At 52.0% G+C, this 18,055-nt stretch overlaps 1 protein-coding gene and 2 long non-coding RNA genes across 3 annotated transcripts in view; all 3 read right to left on the bottom strand.

Moving 5' to 3' along the window:
• LOC144312424 (uncharacterized) overlaps window positions 1–15,061 on the bottom strand; it is a 41,888-nt gene extending 26,827 nt beyond the window's left edge. Inside the window, exons 1-5 of the long non-coding RNA XR_013377890.1 lie at window positions 14,854–15,061; window positions 14,637–14,764; window positions 12,785–12,929; window positions 3,934–4,051; window positions 3,492–3,605 (exon numbers count right to left, since the gene is read on the bottom strand). This is a non-coding gene — a long non-coding RNA (uncharacterized LOC144312424). The remainder of the gene's footprint in view (window positions 1–3,491; window positions 3,606–3,933; window positions 4,052–12,784; window positions 12,930–14,636; window positions 14,765–14,853) is intronic.
• Window positions 15,062–15,500: 439 nt separating this feature from the next.
• The window catches only part of RPS24 (ribosomal protein S24), a 402,261-nt gene continuing 399,706 nt past the window's right edge, over window positions 15,501–18,055 (bottom strand). The window contains exon 5 of the mRNA XM_077895166.1: window positions 15,501–15,512. Within this exon, the coding sequence (XP_077751292.1) occupies window positions 15,507–15,512 (6 nt within the window). The 3' untranslated portion in view covers window positions 15,501–15,506. The remainder of the gene's footprint in view (window positions 15,513–18,055) is intronic.
• Window positions 15,513–18,055, bottom strand: part of LOC144312425 (uncharacterized) — a 58,746-nt gene continuing 56,203 nt past the window's right edge. The window contains exon 5 of the long non-coding RNA XR_013377892.1: window positions 15,513–15,650. This is a non-coding gene — a long non-coding RNA (uncharacterized LOC144312425). The remainder of the gene's footprint in view (window positions 15,651–18,055) is intronic.

Here is an 18,055-nt window from a genome sequence, read left to right as displayed (position 1 = left end):
CTGTCCCTTCGGATTACTTCATTTGCCAGACATTCAAATATTATATTAAAATTCTCCAAAAAAAAAAAAATTCTTCTCCCACGGGGATCCCTGGGTGGCTCAGCATGGAGCCCTTGGTTCAGGGTGTGACCCCGGGGTCCTGGGATCGAGTCCCGCATTGGGCTCCCTGAATGGAGCCTGCTTCTCCCTCTGCCTGTGTCTCTGCCCCTCTCTCTGGGTCTCTCACGAATAAATAAATAAAATCTTTTTAAAAAATAAAATTCTTCTCCCTGAGGGGGCAAAACGTCGAAAACGGACCTCACACACTCTAGGAAATTGGTTCGTGAAGACGATTTCCCTTTAAGGCGATAAGAATCTGGGCCTCCGAGAATCTGGTTTACGGAGCCCAGGCAGCTTCAGTACCCACTTGGACCCCACTCTGCCCTCCGCCCCCAGACACCACCCACAACCCCTGGGAATCCGGGAAGGGCCTCCGATCCAGGCTGATTTGAGGACCCCCCCTCCACACACACACAAAAAAAACTCTAGGAGGTTAGACATAAGCACACTTTGTTCCCATTTTACAGCTACGGAAGCTGAGGCTGAAGGGTCGTGCAGCTTGGGACCAGCCCAAGTCCCATGGCCTCCGTCGGCCACACGCCAGGTGGCATTGAATGTAGGTGTAAGATTTCCATCTCCTGCCCGCTTCCCGGGGCGCCCAGCTGAAGTCGGTGTCATACACATGTATGAAATATTTAAGCCTCTCCCAAGGAGCCTGGTGTCACTTCTAAATCAATTTATTCTAATCTAATCTTCATCTGCCATGGTTTCCTGGGCCAGCGCCATCAAGGAAACCTCTTGGCAGGTGAGAGAAACTGCAAACACAGAACATTTGTTTTTAATGGTTCCTCCACAGGCAGCAGTTTCCAATATGGCAAAGTCCACGCAAACCATGAAATAGGACCAGTCTCTGGAAGTGACCCCCGACACACTGTGAGATCCGTGCAGATAGACGGGCGCTCGCCAAGCTCCGCGCGTAAAGTGGCCAGGAGCCCCCTAAAGCTGCACCGAGCGCCGGGCGAAGTCAAAGGCCAGCGCTGCCGGCCAAGAGCACAGGGAAGCCGGGAGGAATCCTGGCAGGAGCGCGAGGCGCGGCCAGCCACCCTGTTCCTAAGTGGACTTTTCATAGCTTCAGCCTTAAAAGGCACAGTTTTCCCCATCTCTGCCTGGTATTCGCTTTTTTCCAGCTCCTTTTATTCTGATAGAAATGCTCCCTAATGCAGAAACTGGCCTCACCTTGCTTTTTCATCGGGCTCAGCTGTGGAATTCCAGAAGACGTGGAACCCGGGGTCCAGAAAGCGTCAGGAGTCCTGCTGGTGGCCGCAGGCCCCAGAGCGTGCTGTGCCAGGGAAGGGGACTACGGAAGCCTCCCCCGCTGGACCCAGGACTCTCCAAACCTCCATCTAGAGGCTTCCCGCCGTGCGGAACTATCAGCTTCCTGCCTCAGTTGCCAGCCCGTGCCAGTCAGAGCTCCCCCCAGACCCCCATCCCTGGGCCAGCCATGACCAGGGCAGGAAGCCCACCCACAGCTCTGTGCCAGGTGGCCTTGACCTCAATCAAACCTGACAGCCTGGCAGGAACGAGCCGGGACTTCGCAGTCTGACTTTATACCCTGAGACAGCCCTGCCCCTAAGCAGTCAGGCTTCTCTACATTCCGTATCTCTGGGGTAGGGGGTGCGGTCCCACCTTGCACCCCACCTGAGGGAGGTGTCTCTGCTGCCCACTGGGAACTGTTACGATCTGTCAGGAACCCCATGCCTCCCCTATCGGACTGGGACTTTGAGAACTTGGGTTTGGACGTTTGAGAACTTGGGTTTGACCAGAATGGAGTTCAAATCTCATCCCTGGCATATTCGGGGTGTACAACATCAGGAAATCCCTTCTCTGTGCCTCGGTTTACCCATCTGGAAAACGGGGATAATGATAAGAGTCCCTACCTGAGAAGTAAGTGAAATTGTTCGTGTACAGCATCCTGCGCCCCACCTGGCAATAGGAAGCCTCCATACTTGGCACCGCTGTGGGTGTCGCTCAGTGGTACTCACCTTTCCCTTTCAGGGACAAGGAGGACGCCCCTGCCCCTTGTAGCCAGTGACTACTGGCCAGTTGGTAGTGAGAAGTGACCCTTGTTGCCTTTAGTGTAGGACATGTAGGAACAGGCATGCTCTTGGCACTGTCTCTCCCCTTTGTTGGTGAGCCCTGAAGCTACCTGTCCCGAGGGTCTCTGGCTCACTAGATGATGGGCCTTCACCAGCCTGGGTCTCTAAGAGAATCTGTGGAGCACAGCCCTTTACCAGCCCCCGGAGGGCCTGACATATGAGCCAGAAATAAACCCATAAGCCACTGAGATGGGCTAGCTCAGCGTAACTCAGTGTGTCTTGACAAATACACAGGCTTCAGGGCCACCAAATCAGCACTGGACCCGTGGTCTTTGTTCTGCATCGTGGACGTGGGGTGTGGATTTTTGCATGCCCTGCCTCTTTCTTCTCCCCCCTCCTGACAGTGAGCTGCGGCCCTCAGCTGCCCCCACCCCAGACTCCCCTCCTTCTTGCCGACCCACACTGCTCAGGACCAAGCCTCGGCCTGGCGCAACCCAGTGGCAGCCGGAGAAGCCAGGGAGGGAGAAGGCTGTCTGGAGCTCCAGATGGACCTGGCCCCTGGGCGCCTGAAGCACTCGGTTGGACTCCAAGCCCAGGGCAGCAGAGGTGCCCGGCACAGGCTGGCGGCAGCTGCAGCTCCCCTGCTTGCTCCCCCCGGTTCTGCGGCCTAAAAGCCTGTCCAGGGAGATGCAGTGAAAGGTCACTCTAATGTTGCACTTCCTCTGCATCAGCCAGGCTTTCATTATTCTGATGGGCTCTGGAAGCTACAGCAGGCAGAATTTTCCAGAAGGTTGTAGCAGATCAGAGTTGGAGGAACCGCCCGCATGAATTGCACTGTACGGAGCAGGAAGCTGAGGGCCGGAGAAAGGATGGCGCTTGCCCCGTGGTCCAGCAAGGCAGTGATGGCCGTGAGGCAGAGTCTTGCTGCCAGTTTAGATGCTGAGCACACACTTCACGGAATTTGAGCTTTTTGGAACCTGAGGTCTGCTCCCCACTGCTAGGTAGTCTGGCCAGGAAGCCGGCCTCCGCCCTTCAGGGATGTCCATTCTCAGGGGCCACAGGCTCCTCCAGACAGAGGGAGAATCCAGAGGGGCTACCTGGTGGCTGCGCCTGCCGGGGTCCGCAGCAGGCCATGGGCTTTCCGTGCACCCACGAGGATCCATGGCAGCTATGCTGCCTTCACCTCCCACCGGCCTCCACCCAGGCCTTGAGCTCAGGGCCGCCAGGAGGGAACCCCTGCATCTAAGAGTCTGAGGCCAGAAGGGGCCCTGACGCCTGTGGATGGATGACCATCACTGGACCAGCGAGGTCATCCGGCCCCCGGCTGGGGTGTCGCTGAGACGGGTGGCACCCTACCTCTCATGCGGTTGTTCCATCTTGGACTTTGCCTCAATAGTTGGTTGGATGTCCCCCTCTGCTCCAGATCTGCCCTGTGGGGCTATGCTGAACCTCCATCCGACGGCAGCCCTCCTAGAACGAGAAGGCTCTTGTGAATCTTCTCTCTGGCACGAACTGCCCAAGGCTATCATGGAACTTGGTGTCCTATCCCCACTCCTCTGACCCTGTGGCAGCTCAGAGTGTGCTCCGGGAGCACAGGCATCACCTGGGACTTGTAGAAATGCCAGCATCAGTCCCCCTCCAGACCTACTAAGTTGGAACCTACATTTTAACAGGATCCCCCAGGCGCTTCCTGGGCAGCTTAAGTTTGGGAAGCTCCGGCTTACACACACCTCCCACTGTCCATAAACCTCTTAGAGTGGAAGACCCAAAATTCAAGTGTGCAGGACCAGACCCTCACCTCTCTCCTTCTGAGGCTCTTTACAGCTGCAGGACCCTGATAACAGAAAGAATCCTGCGTCCACTCAGATGCCTGAGTCTCATCATGGAAAACTGCTTCCAAGCTGCATTTCCTCATCCTAGGTGGGAGGAAGTGGACATAGGCCAATCCAGGTGTGGAAACTTAACGTTTAGCCAACTTAAACATCATTGTTCTTTCTGCTTTGTCTGGTCTAAGGTTAATCCAGCCGTTTTTATTTTTTTTTAATTTTTATTTATTTATGATAGTCACACAGAGAGAGAGAGAGAGAGAGAGAGAGGCAGAGACATAGGCAGAGGGAGAAGCAGGCTCCATGCACCGGGAGCCCGACGTGGGATTCTATCCCAGGTCTCCAGGATCGCACCCTGGGCAAAGGCAGGCACCAAACCGCTGCGCCACCCAGGGATCCCAATCCAGCCGTTTTTAAATTGGCCTGCACATTAGGATCATCTGGTGGGCTTTGTAAAAAAAAAAAAAAAAAAAAAAAAAAACCAAAACTCTGATGTCAAGACCCCATCCCAGAAGAATTCAACAGACTCTCTGGAGTGTCGTGGGCGTGTGGTTTTGAGCATTATGCTCCATCGGCGATTCTAATATGCAATCAGGGTAGAGAGCCAGTGGTTTAACACATCTATTAAAAAAGTAGATTTTTTTTTTCTCAAGGTGGGCTACCAACTTGGGGCTCCAGGGCCTGTTGGTGTGAGCAACTCACTTCTCACAGTGACTCCGAGCTCGTGGCAATGTATCTGTGAGCTACTGCCATAAATTGCCGTGTAACAAACAACCACAAAGTCAGAGAGAATGCGGTAAGAAGCGCTCCTGTAGACGACACGTGTGGGTCAGCTGGGTCAGTTCTGTGTGTCCCCGTGTTGCTAACCTAAGCTGTAGTGACATGGTGGCTCTCTTCAGACTGTAGCGCCAGGTTAGCCATGCTTCTGTTTGCAAGTGCGTGGACCAGGTAAGCAGCTTGTCCTCGTTTTCCCAGGACTTTCCTGGTCTGAGCCCTGCAAGTCCCAAGTCCCAGCAAACCGCACAGTCCTGGAAAAGCTGGGGTGGTTGCAGACCCTATCTGTGGTCACCTCGGTGACCAGCTCTGCCCCCTGTTCTCTTCTCCTCCTCAGACCAGCGGGATAGCCGGGGCATGTATCTTTCAAGACACGGGCAGAGACTCTAGAAGTTGGCGGAAACAGAGACCTAGGCACAGGCTGGCATGCTGTCATTTTCCATCGTGCATCAGCTTTGTCAGCCATGTTGGCCAGAAGTCGCTGGTCCCAATTAAACTTCATCCTATTAGATTTAGCCTCACTGCAGGCTGTCACCGTCTTTCTGGATCTTTATTCAGGCATCTGGTACATTGGCCAAAACAAGCTGCACAGCTGAGCCCAAAGCTAAGGGGCATGGAAAAACGCCCTTCCCCCGGCGAGGCGGTGGCTGGCCTGTGGATTCAGAGAGGGGCGCATAATGGGGCCAGTCATCCCACCTCCCACAGACAGAGGGATTCTGGCTCCAAACATAAATGACCTAATTCCTTCCTGGCTACCCAGTCTCCCCAGGGAGCCCAGTTCCAGGGCCCGAGACCTTCTCAACTGCAGTCCCCATCCAGCACCTAAAGCACATGTCTGCTCGGGTGCCGGGTTGTCTCTGCAACCCGCCTCTCTCCTCCTTCCTCTCCTTCCCTTCCTCCTTCGTCAAGCATCTGGAAAGACATCTTGTGTGTCAGCCTCGTCAACCATCCTGACCAGAAATCTGTGCCAATAAACCTCGTTTCCTTTCTGCCCGGTGGGGTCTCTTAGGTCCTGATTCACTGCCTGATACATTCTCTACCACCTTCAGCTCTGCCTCCTGGGCCACGGTTTTTACATGTCCATCCATAACCCAGATGTCAGCGAAGGCCTCCGGCCCCTGAATATCTAGGCACACTTGTCTGGAGCCCCAACCCCAAAGGCTTTGAGCCCCCAGATCCCTGCCCTTGACTTGTTCCCACTCCCAGGGACCTCATATAAACACCTGCAAACCAACCTGGTGCCCGCAGGTCACACACAACCCACATGTCATAAGTGGGTGACTTGATGAGGGCATCCTGGGGTGGGGTGGCTCTCATCACGGGCGTGGGCCCCTCTACCTGCACCCTGTCGTTCCCTGCCCTCTGCATAAAACTCTGCTCTGCACTTCCTGCTGGGTCCTTCTGCCTCCATGAGGACTCATGGGGATCTTAGCTTTTGCCTCAAGAGGAATGTGGGAGAATGATGCCCCCCCATCTCATTACATGTCAATTATTCCTGACCTGCTTTTAGGTCCCAGGGCTCTAGCTTTCCCCAGCCGCCCAGCAAGCATCTAGGCTCTGACCCCATGTGAGTGCAGTAAAGCACAAAGAATGAGTACGCCTTCAAGGGGAAAAATCTAAAAGGTCTTTAAAAATTACATGGGCTGACTCCCCCTGCATCCCTAAATGTACAACTACAGGCTCTGCAAAACAGGCCAAAAGGACTCCTGCCCTTACATCCTGGCCTTGCACCCTGCTGGAAACACTGTCCAGCCTGGCTCCATGGCCCACCCGCAGTTTGGCCCCCGGCCGGTCAGCCGGAACAGGACCACAGTGTTGGGGGGACCAGCTGGGGCACGGCACCCGCGAACTCGATTCAGGTCCTGACGTTGACACTTAGAGGCTGACCTTGCCTGGACAAGTCACTCACCCTCCCCGGGCCCCGTTTTCTGCTGCGCCGACTCCTGAAGGGCAGGAATGTTACAGAAAGGGCATGAGAGAAACAGCATCGGGGAGGTACCTCAAACCCTGAAAAGCTCTGCCTAATGCGTGGTGCTCTTATTTGTTGAGCTCAGGAAATGCCGCTGATTTCAACACACGCCTCAGTAAGTCCCTAATTAGGAAGGAGATCCACTGTCACAGAAACCACATGTCTCAGCCCCAAGCCAAATGGAATGGGTTTCTGGATGGGCCCCACTGGTGGAAGATGAGGGGTTGCCTCCCTCCCTGGCAGAGATGAGCAAGGAGGGCAGGCTTTGCCACCCACTCCCGGGGCTGTAGATCTCAGAGCATGAAGGGGCCTGGAAGCTGGAGGCAAAAAAACAAGAGGGCTCGAGCAGCTGGGCTCAGGTCAGGCACTGGGGCCCGGGCTCAGCAGAGACAGCCAAACGCCCAGCCCAGCTGCTACCGCCCCGTGCCGGGCCCTACGCTGGGGCCAGAGCCTCGCTGCCAGGCTGGCAGGCTCCCTCTGCAGCTGCGAGGCCGCTCTGACCCGAGGACGGCCGCCATCCACAGCCTGCTCTCCCCTCCCCTCCCTCCCTCCCCCTGCCGCCCCCCTCCCTGGCCTCTGCCTGAATCCCACCCCCCTCTGCTGCTCCCTCTCTCCCTGTCTCTTTGTGTCCCTCCTGCATCCATCTCAGCCTCAGCCTGCGGCTCTCTTTTTTGTGTGTTTCCTTCCTTTCTGTGTTTCCTGCCCTCTCTCTGTCTCTGAAGTGAAGGGCAGGGGAGAGGAGAGGCAGGGCCCAAGAGGATCCCGGACAAAATGAAAGTGGGTATCTCGCTCCATCCCATTCAGGATTCAGAGGTGGGGAGCTGGGACCCCAGGGAGCAGATTGAAATTGGGATTGGGAAGGACTGTGGGCCCATGGGTCCTTTTAGGCATCCTCACTGTGCTCCCCGGGCAAGCAAGGCCGGCAGTCACTTCTCACTGAGCCCACAGGGTCCCGTGGTCAGCAAAGGCACTTCGGGCCTTCCCTTAGATCCAGAGCTTGGGCTGGGGCTGAGGGCGAGGGGGAAGGAGGCGGTGACCCTGCTCTGACGGAGCTCCGTGTGCAGGTGGGGAAAGGAGTAGGTAAGCCGTTAGCCAGTCCCATGCAGCCCGTCACCAGGGGTCACCCAAAGGGGAGGCCCAGGACCATGAGTCCAGTGACGAGTGCTCACTGGGGAGGCAAAGTCGGAGCCTAGTCGAGAGTGATCTGTAGTTTTCTGGGCCAAGAAGGACGGAGGACGCACTAGATGGTGCACCTGGGGGGCAGTGGGGCTGCTCCACCTCAGTAGGATAGGAGTGCAGGGACGTGGCAGGGGCCAGGCTGGGAAGGGGGTACAGTCATGTCATGCAGGAAGAGTTTCCCATGCCGGGGAGGCACGCGGCCCTTGAATGCTGCGATCCACAGGACCGGGGTGGGGGAGGCCCTTGCCCTTTGGTGCAGTTGGGAAGGCGACCCTTTTCTCTCCCTTGCCTTCCATGGAGAAGGGGAAATGAGGGTGCTAAAGTGAGGGGGTGGGTTTGTCGGCCTGGGCCCCCAGGTCGGGAAAGGACGTCATGAGTAGCTAGTTGCGTGCCTCGGGGAGGTGCTGGGGCACACACTGGGAGGGACTTAGTTGCTAAGCTAAGAGCAGAACCTTATTTTAATGTGATTTCTTTCATACTTGGGCCAAGGGACAGACTATCAGTGAAGAATGAAACAGAAGAGGTGCCTCTGGCCGTCGGGCTTCACGCCACAACTCTCCTTGCCCCGTCTGCACCAAAAGTGCTCTGAGACACAAAGAACATTGAATAGATGTCCAAAGCTGAGGACAAGATGGAGGAAGGTGCTCGCCGAAGGTCACAGAAGATGCTAGAACTGAGTCAGGGCTCTAAGCCCTGCGATGCAGATGTGCATCCGTCCACTTTAGGGAGAGGCTCGCTCCTGACTTCCTCGAGGGATGGGAGGCGTGTGGCCTTCGGGTGGACCCGAGCAGGAGCTGGAGAGCAGGACGTCGTCCCCGCACTGGGTAGGGCCGGAAAATCCCCCCACAGAAGCAGAACAGCGTCTGAAGCCCACCCCCCCCCCGCCTCCAGCAGGCCCCCTGGACCCCCACTCCCACGGACACTCTGGCCTGTGAGGACAACCACCAGGCCTGCGTCCCAGATGAGGAGAGCAGAGGTCCTACTGGACCCCCAGACCCATACCGCAGTCTCCGAGCTGTGAGGTTGTGGCCGTTCACCACCCCGTCGGACACGTGAAGACATTGCCACCCAATGGGGGCCTGGACGGCACCTTGCATCTGTAGCATACGAACACACGAATGTGCACATGCCACACTTGGACGCATGCACAGTCTTCTAAACCTCCACTGGCTCTCCTTGCCCTGTGCTGTGTGGAAAATTAGTATATTGGTGCAGTCACTAATCCCTTTCATTTGGATCCAAGCAAATGACAGGATCAGTCTCCATCACTGCCATGGCTAAACCCCAGGGCTCTCCCCGGTGCCTTGAATAAGAGTCAAGATGACCCACTTTCTCCAGCTATTCCCCGTCTCCGGGCTGCATCGGCTGTGACACTGTCAGCCTGGTAAACATCATGAGCTTAGCAGCCTGCTTCCAGCTTCCAAGCCTGCCCCTTCTTGGCTGCCCAGCCTGGCTTATGGGGCTGAGCCCCAGGATCCTGCCCCAAATGTCAGGGTTCAGCTGCCCATACACAGACAGAACCTGTCTGCCCAGCGTGCCAGCCTCCACAGAGATGCCCAAGTACAGACCAAGGTCACCCCTGCCCTCCACGAGCATTTTCTGCATTCCTGGTCCACGTCAGGCACAAGGATGGGAGCCTAAAAAGACACAGGCTCTGCCCTTGGTAAGAGCCCAGCTTGGAAGGGAGCTGGTCATGAAAACAAACCCAGAAATAAACAGCGGAACAAGCCAAGTATTCTCTGAGCTCAGAGGGGAGAACAATTATTTCTGCTGGGAGGATCAAGGAAGGCTCTTCAGTAGTCTCTGGAGTTGAGACTAGAATGCAAATTAAAATACGCCACATCAAGACGGAGGGAAGGGCATTCCAGATGGAAGGCGTGGAGGCAGGAAAGGGCAAAGTCAACGTACACAAGAGAGGCTGGGGCAGCTGGAGGCCTGACTAGCCTTGGATGCCGGGGTAGGCAATACCTTTGTCCTCCAGGTAAGGGTCGAGGAAGCAACGCAGAGTTTCAGGAAGATGCCCTGCAAGTTCCGGTCGGCCTCTCCATAGAGCCTGCCCTCTCCTTGGACCATCACACCAGCCATAACTGAGCCTCCTCACCCCCACTAATGGGTGGCCCAGGGATCTCACCCCCACTCGTGGGTGGGATCTCACCCCCACTAATGGGTGGCCTGGGGCTCTCCTCTCTCTTTCCTGGCTTCTTCCTCCCCTTGGAGAGTTTTCCTCGGAGGCCAAATACTGCTCCGTGCAAATGTTAGGAACTGCTACCCCTCCTTCCGGGGCATTTGCTTGGGGTAGGAAAGACAAAGAAATGCCCAGAATCTCCACTGCCCCGGTGGTGCAAAGCCAGGCTTGCAGGTGTGCTCTCAGATTTTTGTAGGGAAGCAGACGCCAAGGCTGCCCTTTGACTTGGCCTCAGACCTCCAGGAGCCAAGGGTGATGGAGACAGTCGCTCTGCATCTGCATTACCGGGGGCCTGCTGGGGTGAGGGCCGATCACAGCTAAGACCCCTGGGCTCTTCAGGGGATAGGTGGCCACCTCAGAGCTGGGAGCCAGGGCACTGTATTTGAGCAGGTGGCCCTAAACACTGCCCCTTTCTCCACATTCCCTCCACGAAGGCGGTCATGTGGACATGGAAGCACATATGGGGACGGGCTGGGAAGCCCCGGACCACCTCTTGCCTCCCTGACTCGGTGATCCTCAAACACTCGGACAGTCCAGCAGGTGCTCTGGGACGGGGCCCGGGGCCCACAGTTAGGTGGGTGGCCACAGGCCACTCCCGGCCCCCTCCCTGGTTCTGAGGCTGCAGGAGCCAGGTTGAACTGTGAGAGCCCCGAGGAGGAACTTCTCTCTCTACCTCCAGCAACAGGAAACCATGATCTGTTTTCTTTCACTTCAGGGATTAGACTTTTCCAGAGTTTCCTATAAGTGGAATCATATGGCACAGTTTCTATCCTTTTGTCTCTGGCTTCATTTAATGCTCAGGAGTCTGTTTTCTAGATCCACCTTGATGCCTGCCCTCCTTCTCATGCACTGTCTTTTAGTGCCGAGCACTAGGTATTCCATCATACGGCCGTAGGATTTGTTGATCCATCACCTCTTGAGAGACACTTGGTTTGTTTCTAGTTTTTTGGCCTTTTTTTAAAACAAGGTGCCTATGAACATTCATGAATAAGACTTTTTGTGAACACTTGGGAGGCCTGGGTGGCTCAGTGATTGAGTGTCTGCTTCGGCTCAGGTCGTGACCCCGGGGTCCTGGGATGGAGTTCCGCATCGGGTTCCCTACATGGAGCCTGCTTCTCCCTCTGCCTGTGTCTCTACCTCTCTCTCTCTCTGTCTCTCATGCATAAATAAATAAAATCTTTACAAAAAAATAAAAGACTTTTTGTGAGCACATTTTTTCCCCTTGGGTAAATACTTAGGAGTGGAGTTTCCACGATCGTATGGTCAACAGCTGTTTCACTTTATAAGGAACTGTGAGCTGTTTTCTCAAGTGGTTGTACCATCTGGAATCCCCACCAGCAGTGCATGATGTTCCCATTTTTCCACATCCCTTGCCTGTGCTTGCTGTGATCACTCTTTTTCATTTTAGCCACGCTATTGGGTGTATTTCCCTGATAACTAGCGGTAAGTGTCATCTCATGTTTTGCTTCCAGGCCTGAGTGTGCCATTCTGAGCTCCACTCTGGGACCATGCACTTCACCTCTCTGGGTTCTAATTTCCGTGTCTGGACACACTGAGCACCAATACCTGCCCCATTCCTGTCCCCAGACCTGTGTAAAGATGGCATCAGATGCTGTGTATGTATCCTGAAGGACACACAAGTGTTTGCAAGGCATAAAACTTGAGGTTGCCACCTCTCCAAGCACCGAGCTTATTTGTCTTTCATTTTACATTCATCGTTTTTTTGCCGTAGCCCACTTACTAGTGTAGCCTCCTCCTTGTCTCATGGTCCTCATCGCCAGGGTGGTGATCAAAAGCACCACTAGAATTGGACCTTTCTTTCTGCTTAAAACCATTTCCAGGGGATCCCTGGGTGGCTCAGTGGTTTAGCGTCTGCCTTTGGCCCAGGGTGCGATCCTGGAGACCCGAGATCGAATCCCATGTCGGGCTCCCGGCATGGAGCCTGCTTCTCCCTCTGCTTATGTCTCTGCCTCTCTCTGTCTCTCATGAATAAATAAAATCTTAAAAAAAAACAAAAACAAAAAAACATTTCCAGGTGTTGCCTCTGCTCTAGGACCCGTTTCATCCTTCCTAATAACACTCATCGAAAACCTACCATGTGCCAGGCACCGTTCCAGGTGCTGGACATAAGGAGTTAACCACAGCAGACAGACCCTGCCCTTTATAGAATGAAAACTGGGGCAGCCCCGGTGGCGCAGCGGTTTAGCGCCGCCTGCAGCCCAGGGCGTGATCCTGGAGACCCGGGATCGAGTCCCACGTCAGGCTCTTTGTATGATGCCTGCTTCTCCCTCTGCCTGTGTCTCTGTCTCTCTCTCTCTCTCTCTGTGTGTCTATCATGAATAAATAAAATCTTAAAAAAAAAAAAAGAATGAAAACCGGTTCCCTTATTGTATAAAGGCCCAGAGAGAGAGAATGGGCTGCCCAAAGCCACCCAGCAAGCTAGCCGCAGAGCGGGCACTAGGACGAGGTTTTGCCCACGGTCCAGGGATCTACTACTTCCAGCAGCCGCCCTCTCCTCTGGATGTCTTCTCAGAGCCCCAAAGACCCAAAGCTAAGGGGAGGAAGCCTGCAGGGGCCACCATAGAAATCCAGCCCCTTCGCACAGGGAGCCGGTGCGGGGGGGGGGGGGGGGGGGGCTCCGCGGGCCCCTGGAGCCCAACTACCCCTTTCTTCAGAAGCCTTGTCATGAATAATTGCTTCTTGTCAGAGCCCAGACCTGTGACTAGTTGGTAAATGGTGCCGTTTGCTCCTGCCTCCTTTCCCCGAGGCGCCTCTCGATTTTCAGTCTGTGAGATGCTCTGTCTGCTAAGAGAAGGAGCAGAGCAGCAATCTCGTTAGGTTGCTTGTGGCTGTCAGTCTCCCTGTAAATGGGAAAGCCGTGCACGGTGACATTTAAAGAGGGCTTTGCTGTAAATCCCAGCCTGCATTCCCACCCCCCGTGAGCTCCCTCGGTTATCCCAGGCCCAGTGCCACAGAATGCACGCGTTGAGAGCAGGGCCTATGGAGCCGCCTGAGTCCAAGAAAGAGGAACAGACTTGCCAAAGCTCACAGATCAAACAAAGAGGAGAGCTGCAATTAGGAACTCAGATCTTCTACCTTCGAGCTCACTATCTTTTTCTGCGTCTCATCGTGGCCCTCGAGAGATATACAAGTGCCACCCCCACTCTCTCCCCAGGATTCCTGACTCTCACCCACTCCTGGGCTGCCAAGGGATCTCCTCCAACTGCTCCCCACACACCCCACCCCTGCCCCCCCAGGCAGGGATCAGCCAATGTGCATCAGCAGATCGTTGACACCACTCCAGACGCATCAAACAGAAAGTGACTTATTAAAGGGAATTGGGTGCTTACAAAGGGCTGGAGGAGGAGGCTGCAGGCTCAACTTCCAAGACTCAGGCCCAGAATTCCACAACCAAACCACTTACTGAAGGAGCCACTCCCTCCACCCTCCTCAGAAAGCTGGAGGCCCCAGCTGCAGTCTCAAAGAGCCATATTGTCTCTGGGTGACCTGGAGATGAGGAGGCTGCAGCCCCAGGTGCCAGCCTCAGGACCACACTGCCTCAGAGCCCAAGCCTGGGGGAGCTGGGGTGGAGGCATGAGAGCCTGACTGTGATATCGGTCCCCTGTGCTCTCGGTGACTTCCTCTAGACAAGGTTCATCTCTTTTGGTACATTAACAGCTGTCTTTGATTTATACCCAATCTGTGGTATAAGCCTTTTTTTATGTATTCTGAGCCTGTGTCTTGGGCTATAAACTTGGGGTTTTTTAAAAGATTGATTGATTGATTTGAGAGAGAGAGAGAAAGCGTGCAGTGGGGAGGACGAAAAGAAGAGGGAGGGAGAGTCTTAAGCAAACTCCACAGCTGAGCATGGAGCCAGGCTCAGGGCTCAATTTCATGATCCTGAGATCATGACCTGAACTGAAACCAAGAGTTGGGCACTTAACCACTTAACCAACTGCACCACCCAGGTACTTGTGGGCTAGAAACTTGTAAAAAAAAAAAAAAAAAAAAAGAGAGAGAGAAATAAGATACAGGGGAGAACTTAGGACAGAGTGGGAAACCTAGATCCACATCCAAGCCCTTCCGAGAAGTGCAGCCCAGTGGTTAAGAGCACAGGCTCTAGAGAATTCCACCTGCATGTGCTTCCTGGCTTCACCTCTGTACCCTTGTGACAGTGGGTGAGTCACTGACCTTTTCCTACATCTCAATTTCCACATCTATGTGACGAGATGACATCAGCACCCAGAAAGTACTTAGAACAGAGACTGGCACTGAGAGAGCAGTTACTGTGGACTGAACTCTGTCCCCCAGAATCCATATGTTGAAGCACTAACCCTCGGTGTGACTATATTTGGACATAGAGCCTTTAGGAAGTAATTAAGAGAAAATATGATCACAACAGAGGGGCTGTGATCCAATAGGATGAGTGTCCTTATAAGAGAGGACACCAGAGCCCCCCAGCCCTTCCCACAGCCCCTGCCCACTCACCACAACCACAGTCTCAGAAGAAAAGCCTGTGAGGACAAGTGAGAAGGTGGCTACCCACAAGCCAGGAAAAAAATCCTCACCCGAAAATGACCAGGCTGGCACTTGATCTTGGATTTCTAGCCTCCGGAACTGTGGGAAAACACGTTTCTGTTGTTGAAGCCACTAGTCTGTGGTATTTTGTTATGGCAGATCCAGCAGACTGAGACAGCTGTTAATTAAAGTGAGTTATCATTGCTATTCTTGATTCTCCAGAGCTTACATAACCCAGGTTATTTGAGGTCTTGAAGCCTTAGTTACCTGCTCTAGATCAGGCTTTCTTGATCTTGGCACTATTGACATTTAGGACTGGATGAGTCTTTGTGAAGGTCTGTTCTGAGCATGGTAGCAAGTTTAGCAGCATCCCTGGCCTCTACACACTAGAAACCAATAATATCCTTCCCATGTCCCAGTTGTGACCATCAAAAACTGCCTCCATGCATTGGTAAATGTTCTCTAGGGGCCCAAATCACCCCTGGTTGAGAACCAGTGCTCTAGGAGACAAGATCATCGTTTTAGTTTACAGCACCATCATGTAGACTAAACAAAGTATTTGCAGCAATTATACATAACCTACAGGTTATCAGAGTGACCCCTTGAATAGTAGATAAAATTGACCCAAACTTTACCTCATAACTTGTGGAAGGTTTAATATCCCCCCCAAGATTTTTGAAAGGTCGTGTGAGTCCTCACTCATGGTCACTTCTTGCTCCAACTTACTGTTATTGATGTCACTACTTTGTCTTTGCCTTTGGGTGGTCCCTAATGTGGAAAATAGACCCTTCATTTATTTCCCCAAATTATCATTCAAAGAAGGCAGTTGAGCCTATCATGGTAACCACAGCCCAGTCTGACATGTCACTTAGGTTTGCATTTTAGAGGCCCCCAGCTCAACTCACATGGCATCATGCAGCTCACTTGTGTCTGTTTGGGGTCTTCTCTCAGGCTTCCCTTCTCAGGCTCCTCCAGGATTTTTGCATTTAGCATTCTTTCTAGTTGCCCAGGTTCCATTGCCAGTTGCCAGTCTTTCCAAACAGAATCACCATCACCTCTGCTCTCTATGGAGGACAAAACCATCATGCCCAAAACACAGAAGAATTATGGCTAAAACATAATACAAGCAAATTTACAACCCATCGATGAACTCAAAAGCAAGAAAGGAAAATCCTCCCATGCCAGAAACACAAGAAAATTCAGAGCCAGAACAGTGAGCAAGGGCCACTGTCATAAAAGGTATACAAACTGCACAAAATGCTATGTTTCAGTACCCATGAGGGGTGGGGAGGTGAAGCAATGCACCCTGTGCACAGAAGAAGCTAGGAGTGATCTTTTTGCTTATAGCCAGGAACCTGGAAAAGCTGTCCCTTCAGTAAAACAAAATGAGAAAACCACTATCTACCCCTCATAAAAATGGGCCAACTTCCCTGGGCCATGAGTGAAAAAGGAGACACCCAAGAGAAGTCAGAAGTCTATATCTGCTTCACATATGCTAGAGAATCCTAAAGCCATACCTCTCACCAGCTAACTAGATCCCAAGGGGAAAAAAAATTACAGTAAGCCTGCTTAGGTCTCCTGTGGCAGAGGTGACTATGAAACTCAAATCTCCCATATGGACAAAAGCATCTTCTGGAAATGAACTTGAAGTAATAACCACAAAGCAGGTGGAAAAAGAGGAGGCCAAGACAAGGATCTCTTATCAGATCCACCAGTTCTATGAGGAGCCAAGAGGCTGAGAAGAGAAAACATTTGAGGAGATATCAGCCAACAAACATTCAGAACTGAAGATATAAATGAGTTCTTCTATCAAAAATAGAGCCTAAGCTCCAAGCAACATAAATATAAATACATACTCACATCTGGAGAAGGAGATCAACACATCAAACACTGATAAATCACCTGATCAGTGTAGAAGAATATTGTTTATAGTATAAAGAAACTAACAATAATATACCCAAACAGACATGGGAGAAAGTGAGGTAGAGAAAAGGGACTAATTTCCTTTTTTCCCCTTGAAAGTCTTTTTTTTTTTTTTTTCCTTTGAGAGAGAAAGAGAGAGCACAAGCAAGGAGGGCCAGAGGGAGGAGAGACAATTGTAGGCAGGTTCCATGCCCAGCATGGAGCCCAATGCAGGGCTGGATCTCATGATCCCAAGATCATGACCTGAGCCAAAATCAAGAGTCAGATGCTTAACTAAATGAGGCACCCAGATTCCTCTTCTTTGAAAATCTCTTAAGTTATAATTCAAGAAATAAGACATAAAAGAATATCATATGTAGTTACATGGCAACCACTGAAGGAACTAAAAGTACTCCATAAACCTTCCAAATTATTAGAGAGAATACCTATACACAAAGCAAACCACAAAAATACAAGCCATGAAGTAAAAGACTTTTAAAGGAAGCATTAAAATCAGAAAGCATCATATAAAATAATATGATAGAACTGAAACCGAACGTATCCTATCGTGTCATTAAGTATATTAATGGGATACACTCATCTATTATTTATTTTTAAAACTCTCATTTTGGGATCAAAGAGTGAAACAACAAACATAGGCTTGTGGAAGGTATCTCTGATCCCCCAATTTAAACATCCTCAGGCTCACTCCTGAATTCAGCCTGCCAAGTAGACAGCTCTGTGGGCCTTGGGCTGACTTCAAGCTGGCAGGACCTGGATAAGGAAGGCATGTTCAAGCACATTGCCTCCTGCCCTTCGGCTCCTCCAGTGCGATCGGGAGCTCCCAGAATTCACACGTGTGAAGCTTGAAAATATGGGAAAATCAACACCTCTGGAAAAACACCTACCCAATGTGAAATGAAGCCCACCCATGGAAAAATGTTCAGCCCCATTAAGTCATCAGGGAAGTGTGAGCTAAGCTCAAGACGTGACACCGTTTAACACTCATTTTAGGGACAAACATCAGAGTCTTCCAGGGCAGAAGGATGGAGAGAATATGAATCAATTAAACCTTTCTATGTTACTATTGGAAATCTAAGTTTGTAAAATCACACTGGAAAACAACTTGGCATTATCTTATAAAATTGAATATCCTCATAGCAAGTCCACTTCGAGGCATGTTCCCAAGAGAAATTCTTGAAAATACACCCTGAGGTACACTCATGGCGGTACTCTTCATAATAGTTGAACCATGGAGACAAAATATCCAAAGGTAGAATAATGGCTGAGTAAATTATGACATATTTATACCATGGAATATTATATAGCAGTCCAAATAAATGAATCACAGCATATGTGACAATATGGCCATATCTACAAAATATCATATTGAGTGAGAAAAGTAAGCACCAGAAGATGATATACAGTCTGATACCCTTTTAATAAAATTACTAAAAGCAAATGCTAGACAATATAATCTTAGAAATATGACCATAGATGCAACTATTTTGAAAATAGTAGTGAGACAGCCAAAATCATGCTTAAATTGAAAGATTGGATGCTTCCC

This window comes from Canis aureus, chromosome 4 (assembly GCF_053574225.1).
Source record: "Canis aureus isolate CA01 chromosome 4, VMU_Caureus_v.1.0, whole genome shotgun sequence".
Lineage (NCBI taxonomy): Eukaryota > Metazoa > Chordata > Mammalia > Carnivora > Canidae > Canis > Canis aureus.
Note: the sequence above shows the minus strand (reverse complement) of the source record. Positions and strands in the feature narration are given on the sequence as shown.